General features: G+C 39.9%; 1 protein-coding gene across 8 annotated transcripts in view; it reads left to right on the top strand.

Moving 5' to 3' along the window:
- Window positions 1-9,748, top strand: part of ADNP2 (ADNP homeobox 2) — a 36,568-nt gene extending 26,820 nt beyond the window's left edge. For all 8 annotated transcript variants that reach the window (XM_039521805.1, XM_039521810.1, XM_039521804.1 and 5 more), the window contains one exon: window positions 4,252-9,748. In XM_039521805.1, the coding sequence (XP_039377739.1) occupies window positions 4,252-7,251 (3,000 nt within the window). In that variant the 3' untranslated portion in view covers window positions 7,252-9,748. The remainder of the gene's footprint in view (window positions 1-4,251) is intronic.
- The last annotated feature ends 2,755 nt before the right edge of the window (window positions 9,749-12,503 follow it).

Below are 12,503 nucleotides of genomic sequence, written 5' to 3'. Positions count from 1 at the left end.
TCTCTGCACCTGTTCCAGTCTGAATTCATCTTTATTAAGCATGGGAGACCATCAGTATCAACATGACACTTCTTGTAGGAAACTGAGATACTATGAACTCTGCTGTCAGTACACTGACACCCCACTTTGAGCATGTATGCTGAAGAGTAGATGTAATGTCACCAAGCCTTTGAGAAACTGGCTCCTGGATGAAAAGGAGCTGGTTCAGACTGAACCTTGGGAAGACCAAATTGAGGCTGGAGAGAAGGGGGAAGTGTTCTGCAGAATTAGCCAAACCACAGACCTCTTCTTCCATCAAAAACACTTGTTCCTATATCATCGAGTCAAAATAATGGTATCCTATTGGACTCCTTGAGCTTGGGTGTCCAGGTAGCAAAAGTGGAGAGAAATGATTATCCCTTTCTGGCTCATTGGACTGTCCCCTTTCTTGTCAGAGGTCCTGAATGATCCATGCATTACCCACTTCCAGGCTGCAATACTTTCTCCACCAGTTTTTCCCCTTACCTCCATCGGAGATTGTTGGTGCTAACAGTGGCAATTTTACCACCACCCTCCCTTCCCCATCACACACAAGTTGGTGAAGGGAATGGAGGAGGCTAGCAAATGAGACAGCCTTGAAACATTCTATTCAGTATTGTAGAATGGTGTCTCCTTACCTAAGAGGTGTTGAACAAGTTTAGGAAGGAGAGGATCAATGTGTAAGAGGAAAGGTGCAGTGCTTCATGAAACCCTTTGGCAATGGACGCTTGCAGCCCAAACAACATATGGCCTCTTCTGGTGAGGGGAAGAAACTGGCAAAAATCAAACCAGAACAGAACAAGACTGAAAAAGTGTTTAAAAAAAAAAAAAAACCCATACAAAAATGGAAAACAGAAAAAAGTGAAGCAAGAGAAAATAGAAACCAGTAACTGTTGGGAAATGGTGTTACAGCAAAGAGCAGGGTGCCTACTTCCCAGGCCATCTTTTGGAGACGGTAGGCATCTAATAAATGAAATTTGGGAGCCAGTGGTAGAGAGGTAGCCAAGGGATTCCCTAAACCCCGGTAAATTTAATCTCTTCTTTTGGTGTACACTTAAAATCCAGATTTATTGGTGAATGTTGAAGAGAGTCACTGAACTGCATTGTGTCAGGATGATCAGATAAGAGTTGGAGTTGCATCCAGCACCTTGAATTTCATCTGAAAGTGAACTAGCACCAGTGCAGAGAGTAGAGCAAGGTGTCAGTATATTACTGCCCAGTACCTCTCAAGGGGGCAATTACATTAGATGCTTGCAAGAGTTTTTGGGTGACTTTCAAAGTCAATCTAAGTCTCATCTTATTGTTATAGTTTAAGCCTATGGGAGACAAAAGCACAGATTATTGATTCCAGGTGCATATCGGTGAGGGAAGGGGTCAAAGATGTTCAGATATGAGGGAGAGAAATGTAGACATTATGCTTAAATAAGAGCTTGGCCTTATATTTTAAATAAGAGATTAGTCTGGTTGTCAAAGTGACTTGGAAGCAGTATTTGTCAGAGATCTACAATGGGGTGGAGAGGGTAGCTTACTACTTAAGGTGGAGGCAGATATCTAACACCACTCTATCAACTGTGAGAACTTCATCATGTCCTCAGCCTTTAATCGTGGTCCCATACTCTGCCACATGGTTGAGGAGCCTGATGGAGGCCATCTTTAGGCTTGAAAGACTTAAAGGTTTATGATTGAAGGCTTCTTAACAAATCAAGCACTGTCATCAAATACTTTCTGGCCTCTCTTTACTGCCCTAAGAAGATTAGCAGAGGTTTTTTCCATTTTTCTGAAGTGGACGAGGGGGGACTAAGTTACTGGCATCGATCCACCATTCACTTTACACTGATGTACCCTAAAAAACAGAATTTTTGAGATCAGGCAATACTTGGCATGGCTATTAATTTGAGAATCTGCTTTGTGTAAGGCAACAATTCTCTGCTCTCTGGAGATCAGCTGTCAAACAGGGGAGGAGCAGACACACAGATTAATTCATTCTAACTCCTGCTCCCTGCTCATGAGTTCATCTTCACAGGCTGCAAGAGGAGCAGCTGATTGAATCTAATATCCAACCATGTTGTGGTGATGGGGTGTGATGGATCCACAGGATTTGTGCTTTGCCCCAGCTTTTAAACAGTCCCTTGGAGGTACCCCTTACGTGTGCCAGACTCTCAAGGGATTATATTCTTCCTTAAAGTAAGTAATGCAGCCTCAGTGCCTCTCAGACTGAGCCTCTGCTCCAGCACTGCTTCTCTCTGTGAATGAGCTCTCTCCAGCAATTCAAGCTGAGACAGACTCCTGTTCAGATTCGTTTGTCCTCTTCAGGGATCAGTGCACCTCAGCAAGTATTTGCAGTCACATCAGGAAGCCTTTTCAAAACAAGGTAACAATTTATTAGCCACCTGGAATAAAGAATCTGAAAGTCCTCAGGTTATCATAGAGAAACAAAGATTTAAAAACATAGTCTATACTGCTTTGAGCCATGCTGCTCCAGGAACTATCTTGGTTTTCTTTGTTTCTGTCTCACTGCCAGTCTCAGGTCAGAGCTGCTGTGTTTCTCCAAAGGCCAGCTCTTAAACACAGCCACCTGACATCTTTTCCCTTTGTTCTTCAGCTTGGGGTCTCTGCTCTGCTTGTCTGCAGAGAGGTGGGGGGAAATCTCCTTCCTTTTGGCTGTTTGCTAGGTCTGAGTTTCGCAGACATTGGGGTTTCCTTTGCCTTTCTAGCTCCTCCATCGATATGGGTCAGTTTCAGTCAGTCCTTTAATGACCCATTCATACCACCCAAGACAGTTGTGTGCCCAGAACACTTCATGTCTCCTGATTTGCCCAAGTAGTATTTTAACCTTTCTGCACCCACTGGCTACAGTCTCAACTTATGTCAGTCACTGCCACAGTCATATCATTCAGAAAAATATTACAGAAAAATCCTTTTTTCTTCCAAGAGGTGATGCTGATGATCCCCATGTGAGTCCAAGACTGCCTGTCCATCCTATTAGTCTTGTTGTAAAGATTGTGTTTCGAGGTCCCTTCTCAGAGCTGGGAAGTTACCTTAGGATGCTTTATGAATGCAAACTTATGACATTGACTCTGCCTGGAAGCTCTGTAGTTCTTGGAGAAATGAAGGCTCATTTCTTAGGAACTATAGGATAATTCACATGAGTCCCAGTATCAAAACCTAGAAAAATGGAAATTTGTGACTGAAGTGGCCCTTATAGTCTTTCGGAGACTATAACAGGATTTACTGCATGTGGGAATGAAGAGTAACTTAACTGATCAGTGAGAATTCAGAGTGAAAACTAACAATTTTCAGCTGAAGTGCAATTGATGGAGAAAACAAATGCAATGATTCTTGTTGGAGAGGGAATGAGTTTTGAATTTTATTTTTAGTCAGAGTCAAATTAGAGAAGAATCATATAGTCAGTTTAAATGTGCATTTTTAAAGAAAGTATTTAAAAATATTTAGAGTAAAAATGCTTTATGAATTAAATATTGGTTTGAGGAGATGGGCTGTGTAATACAAGTGGTATTCTAAAACTGAACTGCAAAGGAAAACAAATGGGTTTGTATATTTTTATTGCTCTTTCCTTATGTTTAAAGGAGGACTGACAGGTTTAGCAGTCTCTTCTCTTTCTCCCCCTTAACATTTTCTTGGTTTGTTTTTACTCTTAGGAATATCAAGTGTCTGGTTTTTACTAGTTTTGCTGAAAGACTTGGTTGGACTAGGGGTTCTGAAAAGTGATTTGAGAGCTTTTTCTCACCCATCCGTTGAAGGACAGGGTGTTGGAATCTTTGTTTTTTCTCCTAGTGTCTGTGTGGGGTGCATTCGTTCATACAAGTAAAAGCTTTAAACCGTCTGAATGAAAAATCCCTTCCCTCTCAATTTTCCCAGGTTTCATTTCCTGTGTGTTGTGTTGTCTTAATTGTTCCAGTCTCTTTGGTGGCCTAGAGTCCTTAAGGAACTGGAGTTTCTAATTTTTTTTTTTAACCAGAGTGAGGAAAAAGATCCATTCAGGCCTTCTTTATACATTATAAAGAAGCAAAAAAGGGCTCAAATCCAAATACTTTGTTTTCCCATGCATGTCATCTTTATGTATGTCTTTGTAAAGATGTCTGAACTTGTTTCTTGGGGGTATACATCTTTTGGAGGCATTTTCTTTGGCACATGATATCAACCTGGCAGTTTATAGAATCCTGGTGTATTTTTGACAAGGTGTTGTTTGAACTTTTTTTATTTATTTTGCAGAGATACAGAACAAAGCCGTACTGCTGTAGCCTATGCAAGTTCTCCTCAAAATTTCTTACTTCATTCAAGAATCATTTGCACCGTTACCATGAAGATGAAATGGACCAAGAGCTGGTGGTTCCTTGCCCAAAATGTGCATTTGCTTCTGATTCAAAAATAGTGGGAAAACACATCCGGATGTTTCACTCTTCTAATAGGAAAATACAGAACTACACAGTGAGCATTTTAGGTGGTATGAAACAATTCAGGAGTGACATTATAAACTTCACATGTCTAAAATGTCACTTTACAGACACGCTGTACTACAATATGAAGAAACATGTGCTGGTGAACCATTTTCAAAATTTAATAAGCACATATTTTGGCCAGAGACCAGATGAAATTGAAGAGAATTTTATTGAGCACTACTGTAAGAAATGTAATGCTTCTGCAAACAGCCAAGATTCTTTAATGTATCATGTCTTAACATCTGACATGCACAGAGATCTGGAGAATAAACTTAGATCTGTGATTTCAGAACATATTAAGAAACCAGGACTTGTGAAGCAAATGCATATTGCTCCCAAGCCTCCCACAACTATAGCTGCTCCATCTTTAATGCCCACCACTGCTCCATCAAGCTCAGTTACTACTCCAACTTGCATTCAACTTGCATTTCCTCAGAATAATCAAAAGCAAACCATGGTACAGGGGAAAGCAGTTCAAAACACTGTTTCAAATGCCTCTGGTAGCCTTACACATACATCTCCTGCTCCAGTTATTACTCCACCACATGTTACTCTTGTATCCAGTCCTCTCCCTGTAGGTCAGAATGTTAATCTTCAACCGCCAGTTCCACAACCTGTCTTTGTTTCCCATAGGGTCCCTCTTAATCAGCCTGTCGGGCCTGGGGTTCTCCCCCTTACTCAACCTGTTGGGACCATAAATAGACCTGTTGCTCCTGGGGTTCTTCCACTTAGTCAACCTGTCAGGCCTGGTCTTCTTCCTGTTAATCAGCCTATTGGGACTATAAATAGTCTGGTTGCACCTGGGGCTCTCCCAATAGCTCAGCCTGTTGGTCCTGTAAATAGTCATGTTGGGCCTGGAGTTCTCCCACTAACTAGGCCTATTGCACCTGGGGTTCTCCCTATAAATCGACCTGTTGGGAATATGAATCAACCCATTGGTCCTGGGGTTCTTCCTGTGCCCCAGGCTGTTACCTCAGGGGTTCTCCAGCTTAATCAGCCTGTTGCATCAGAGGTTCTTCCTGTAAGACAGCCTGTCAGACCTGGGATTCTCCAACTTAATCAGTCTGTTTCCTCAGGGGTTCTCCCTGCAAATCAGCCCATCAGACCTGGAGTTTCTCAAAATACCACTTTCCTGACTGCAGGACCTATACTTAGACAGTTAATTCCAACTGGTAAGCAGGTTAATGGGATACCTACATATACCCTTGCACCAGTTTCAGTTACTTTGCCTGTGCCACCTGGTGGCGGAGTAGCAACTGTTACACCACCGCAGATGCCCATTCAGATAATGCCGTCTGGCACAGTAACTCAGATATCTCGCTCTCCAGCTAGTGCACCTTCTCCTCCTGTTGTTGTGACTTCTTCCCACAATATGTCTGCACAGGCTTCTCCACCTGCTCCTGAAACAAGCCAAGCCCTCAAACAGGCTAAGCAATGGAAGACGTGCCCTGTTTGCAATGAGCTGTTCCCATCAAATGTCTATCAGGTCCACATGGAAGTGGCTCATAAGCACAATGCAGTAAAAACAGAGGAAACCCTTGAACCTGACAAACTTGCAGTATGTGCACCCTTTTTGAGGTGGATGAAAGAGAAGACTGTCCGGTGTTTCTCTTGTAAATGTTTCCTATGTGAGGAAGAACTTATAAAACATTTACTGATGCATGGTTTAGCTTGTTTGTTCTGTACATATACTTTCCGTGATCTAAAAAGCCTTGTGGAACACAATAAGACTGTGCATAATGGAAAGAAGAAGTTACATGAAGACTACAGCAACAGAGGATTTCAACTAGATAACGATGCTGATGGTGACCTTATATTTCCACATTTTGACTTTAGTACAATGTTACCAAAAGAAGAACTTGGTGAAAAGGAAGTACACTTGGCAGTACTTGCAGGGGTAAACTCGAGGACCCTTGTACCTGTCTACATCAAAGTGAAGCCTCAGACAGCTGAAGTGAACAATATGTGCAGCAAAAAAGTATTTACATGCCCCTTTTGTTTTGGTACTTTCATTAGCAAAGAAGCCTATGAAATGCATTTGAAAGAGAGGCATCATATCATGCCAACCGTACACACAATTTTAAAGTCCCCTGCTTTCAAGTGCATCCATTGCTGTGGGGTGTACACTGGAAATATGACTCTGACTGCTATTGCTGTGCATTTGCTCCGCTGCAGAAGTGCTCCCAAAGACAGCAACTCAAGTATGAAAGTGCCGCTTGAGCGCAATGAGAAGAAAGAGCTATCATTTGTGAATGGTGAAAAGCACGATTCTGTCTCTCAATCTGCTAAAAGAAAACAATCTGATCTGTGCTCTGTTGCAGAGGACCAAAGGAATAAAGAACAGCAGCTTCAGTCCTTAAATACTGACACAGCTCTAGCTCCAGATAAAGAGGTGAATCTAGGGGTAGTGCCTGTCAAGCGACAAAAGGTTGAAAGCAGGACTGAAATGAAAGGACCTCCTTCAAGTGAGGATCTCCATATTCTAGCATTAGATCCTAAACAGTATGAACACAGTTCATATGAAGCTCGAAAGCAGTTTCTGGCAGATTACTTTCACAAGAGGCCATATCCTACAAAAAAGGAGATGGAATTACTGTCCTCAATGCTGTGCGTATGGAAAATGGATGTTGCATCATTTTTTGGAAAAAAACGACATGTGTGCCTAAAAGCGATAAAAAATCGCCAGCCCTCTGTGCTTCTGGGTTTCAGTATGTCTGAACTTAAAAATGTAAAGCACAGTTTGAGTTTAAAATGTAAACCGCAGGATCTGTAAAAATGCTTTATAGTTTTAAAAAGAATCATTATTGCATAATTCTCAGTTTAGCAATTTATTACTTTGGTTTAATTTCTTTTAACTTACAAACTGAGCTTTGCAGGATTACAGCAGTACACAAAGCCTCATTCAGATTTGACTGTTGAAAAAAGCAGCAGTGATTGTAGAACCGAGGAAGGTAGATCCTTCAAATTTTCAGCTCCGGAATTTGTTTTAGCTTTATTTTTCTTTTCTTTTTGTGGAGTAGGTTTTTCCCTGCCTGCCCCTCTCCATTAGGCTTTTATACCACATGTATTGTCTTTCCTGATTTAAAATTTATTTTTTGTCAGCAATGTCAACCTTTCCCTCAAAAAAAAAAAAAAAAAAGGGCGGGGGGAAGGGCATAATGTTGGTTAAAATATCAAGACAAACTAAATGAGAAAACAGATCGAATTAAAAGTATTGGTTTAAATTTCTTTAAACTCCTAATTTTATTTTTTGTCTTTTATCCTCTAAAGAAAATGATTGTGGTATTTAACTTCCTCCTCGTAACCCTCCCAAAAAAGCTAGGTTTATTTTAGCAATAATAAAATGGATGCAGCAATTTTTTCCTCAAAAGAAGAGTATGTGTACTAATTACAGTTCCAGTGATGCACAGTAGCTAAATATCATCTATATATTTTTTGGAGAGGCGGGTTCCTCTTAAGCTCTGGAATTAGGTGATTTACACTGGCTGTGATTTTTATCCCATTAAAAATTAACTCTAATTTAAAGGGATTGTTTACTGTCACTTTGTAGATATGGGACACTCTCCAGTTGCTAAATTTGTACAATTTCAAAGCCTGTTGACCACTTATTACAAACAGTGAAGTAGTTTTAGAGAAGTATCAAATTACTTTGATGCATCTTGCCATAATGTGACTTTTATTCACATATCCTTGTTGAGAGCTCAGTCCAAGCATCACTGACGTCAATGGGAATGTGTCTATGCCAATTCTAATGTGTGTTGGTTAGGGTATTGAGTGAACACATTGCCCCTTCTAATAACCAATGAGAAATGCAGCTTAAAACACTCTCCTTTCATAAACAGTCAGAAAGCAGCTAAAGCTAGTGGATGGAATGGTAATATGGCACCTTTTGTCTGTCATTGATTCAAATGGGACTCCCATATGTGATGCGTACACATTCTTGCCATCTGACAAATAGTTAATGGTTTCTATGAAATTAATTGGTCTCAAAGTAGTTTCTAGTGAACAAATGTCTACATCACCAAAAAAACCCCAAAACCTCCAGAATTGCCACCCTTGGTAAGTGAGAGTCAAAAGGATTGAGTGGGCTTGGTGATTAACCTACCTTTAAAGTGAATTAGGGATGTGATTTGTGGCCACTTGCATTACCAGTCCACTGCTATACCTACTATTTGGATAAATAGGGGGCTTTGGTTTTAATCAGATTGTCAGTTTGGCACCTTCCAAAAATCACTAAAATTACTTTGCCAAACAAGGCCAGTAACAGGCCATTCAAAGCAAATATTACAAGTGGTCTGTCCTACCATTGAACTTGTACTGATGACTTCAAACAAAGGCAAGAAGAATAATGTGCTTAGTGTGATTAATTTAGATAATAAAAAAGTCAGTCTTTTCCTAGTCAACAATTTTTCATCTCATACCAGAGTTTTGTGTTTCTTAAATTGCATGTAAATGTGACTTTACATTGAACATTTCAAGCAGTTGTATAACAGGGCATGACTTACTGTAACCATAACTATCAAAGGAAAAGCTTGCTGCTGCCTTATTTGAGCTTCTACAAACTTTAAAATATCTGTGTTTTGGATTAAAAGAGTGGTATTTTCCTGTTTTTGAAAAAACGGTGAAGTGTTCTCATATACTTACTATTCCAGTATTTTTTGTTTAAATTGTAAAATACAAAAAGAAAATCCACAATAAAATTGAACCTAGTCATGTAATGCAAACACTGAACGAAAATCCTGTAAGGGATTGTTATATTTTTGAGAGGAGGAGTGGCGGGGGAGGATAGATCAACAGGACCCTAAAACCAATAAGAAAAATTTGATGATGTGTCCTAAAAGATATTACAGGATCCTAATCTGACTTGTGATTTGGTTGAGTTTAGTTTGTGAACCAGTCTGGAGAGTTTAGGGGGATTTAAAAAAATACTTACAGTTCTCGACTTGGAAAATGAACGTACTATGGGCAAGATTCATCTCGGGTGTAATACCATTCATGTCAATGGAATTACACTAGGGATTTGACACTAGAGATCTACAAGACAACTTAAGATGAGTGGTTTAAGGTACTGTTTATATATTACAAATAATGTTTCTTAGTGGGAGAGAACTAAGAAGTGATATTAAGAGTTGATTCTTGCCATGGTGGTGGAGAAAACCATTTAGTTTTACCAGTTTTCTTTATTATACGCTGTCCAGGGACAATGTTAAACATTTTATCTATTTGGCCTTTGATTTCACAGTTTCAAATAAACCAACTTTTTAACGTTATTTTAGGTTTGTGCATATGGATGGTTATTTTAAAAACTAGACTTTGAGAGTTTGTAATGTTTCGTTAACATTCAGCATGAGAACTTGACATGAAAAATTAATAATTTGGATTCAAAATAGTCATATGTCTTAAGCAAACAGAAATAAAGACCTAGATCTTCCAGTTCTTCAAAAGCGTGCAGGGGAAGAGGACACCACTGCAAAAGAGTTTGTAATAAAAGTACATTCTACCTCATCTAGGAAATCTGATTTGAGTCCAAAGTCTTGATCATGAGCCTTTAATAGCAGTGGGAGCAGGATTAAAGCCTAAGCCTTTAAAATGACTGTTTCAGTCACAGACAAATAACCAACAATTTTTTTAAAAGCCAGAAGTGATTGATCTAGGGAAGATCACAACTCTTAACATGTGTATCAGTATATAGGGTAAGGCTTTTTAGGGAATAGGGGGCTTGGTTTGGAAAAACTCAGAGGTTTTATTAAAACAAAAACAATGCAGGTGAGGTAAGCTACCAATTTCAGCCTAAATTAGATTGTGCTGTTGCTGTCTCAAAGTGTGAGACCAGCTGCTTAGGAAGGTGCTAGTCTATTTGAAGTTATTGCCATGTGCTGAGTATAGTCTTTGTGGCTGGCTTCTGCAGAATTTCCCATTTAAAGAAGTTAGTTCCTTTAGCATCTCCTTTTGGGAAAAGAAACTGGCTGCCATATCTTAAGAGTCACTCTGCCAGATAAGTTGCCATCTTCTACCTGCTCACGGGAGCAATTTTTATGAGCATAAAAGGAATAACTAAATAGTGATTGGCTCAGAGGGTGAAGATACTTCATTTACTTATGAACAGGTATCTCAATTCATTACAGTATGCTTTCTTTGGGTAATAGTTTAGTGGTATCTATTTTTTTTAAAAGTGAAAAGACGCATTAGATAATCACTAAGCATAATACAACTTGTAATCAGGAAGTGCAGTATGAAAGATTCAGTGTACTGTAACTTTGTCATATGTCTTGATTTATATTAACTATGTGGAAGGATAGAAAATACACATATGAAATGGGTTTGCTAGTTAATGGTGCAATGGGAACTTAACTTTTGTATTGCGTGCCTTTTTAAAAATACCTGTGCTAAGTTTTCATAATGTAGTTGACAATTTATTTCCTAGGGTTTTAATCCCTTCCATAAAAAAAGGAAGGGAAGTAGTAGTAATGGGAGAAGAATGTTCACTATACAAGCTTTCTTAGCAAAGTTTTTACTAGCTAATTTAAGATGCACCAGCCAGTAGCCTTTAAATAGGATTAAAAACGTGCACTCTGAACAAATGCCGCTGCAGTGTATCTCAATATGGAAGTTAAACTCCTAAACTGAAAAATATTTTACGGTATGTGACCATGCAGTTTTCAAACATTCAGACTTCAAAGACTTCCAACCAGTGCTTTTTCAGAGTTGGGTATGTGCATAGTCTTTTAGGTGCATGTGATATTTTGGGGACTACCTAGACCAGTAAAGGGTTCTGTCTAACCTGAGGTGTCTGGATGCTGTTCAGCTGTGGTTCAGACCCCTCAGAGCCATAGCCTTCCCACAAACAGAGTCTCATCCTGGCTACCAGTAGCCCTTCCACTCCTGAGTCTCCCCAAATCTGTCCTGGAGTTTTTAACCACTAACCACTCTGACTTTTCACCCCAAAAGGCATGAAACCACCCCCTGCCATGCTCCTCCCAATTGTCAGCTCAGTTTGGCACCTACATTTCACACCGATTGCAGCACAGAGACCTGCTTGGGTAAAAAGAAAAAAAAGGTTACTTGACAGAAAAATCAGATTCAAAGATGAAATAGCAAGGGAAGCAAACAGAGAAGTTACACGGAAAATAAACAGATGCAACCTCAGGGTTTACATTTGCAAATTAGATTAAGCTCCCTTTTCTAATACAGGTTACCTATTGCCTCCTGAACATTGTCCCAACATATCCCATGCCACAGAGAAGACCCAGCGTTTGACAGACAGTTTCTGGATATTCATCAGGTCAAATACCTTCCCCCCTATCCCCGCCCTTTCCTCTCAGGCTATGCTGACTCATAGTTATGCAGCTTGAGGAATTTCTAGCTGGGATAGCTCAATGTCTTTCCATTCACGGTAACAGCCCATCCATTGCCTTTTTCTGAGTTGTACAATGGTAAGTACTTAGAGCTAGTGTTAGCTGGGTGGGGACGCATCCCCTCCCTGTCAGTCTAACCAGGACACCACTGAGATGGAGCTGAATGCAGCACAAATTATGAGCATAGTTTTACAGATACACAAATTTATAACCACCGTCTGTATATATTCATCATAATGACATTAAAGTTCAGAACATTACAAGCTTGCGTATAAAACCTTGATGTGCTAGTTTAGTACAAAACATAGTGAACAATCAGTTAATTCTACTGCTTATTCTTTGAGGTTCAACCCCCTTTTTCTCCTTTTGGGCTGTCTGGGCCCTGATTGTCACAGAAGGCTATTTTAAAAAAAAATGTTTTTTTGAAGGTTGTGGGTGGGCTGCACAGAAGAGTTTGGTCTATGATGCCTCATCAGTGTCTATTACCATTGCCTCCCTCCTGCTTTTCTGGTAGGTAAAATGGCAACTGTGTATAGATGTCATGTTTAGAAATTCTATGATTCTTTTCCTTCAGCATCTGAGTTGGAACCACGTATAGCAGGTGTCTGAAAGTTCTTAGTGTACTTGAGACTGTGCTTGCTCATAAGCTGCACTCTCCTAGCTCCACAAA

The sequence above is a fragment of the Mauremys reevesii genome, linkage group 2, assembly GCF_016161935.1.
Source record: "Mauremys reevesii isolate NIE-2019 linkage group 2, ASM1616193v1, whole genome shotgun sequence".
Classification (NCBI taxonomy): Eukaryota; Metazoa; Chordata; order Testudines; family Geoemydidae; genus Mauremys; species Mauremys reevesii.
This window is presented reverse-complemented; position numbering and strand designations above follow the sequence as displayed.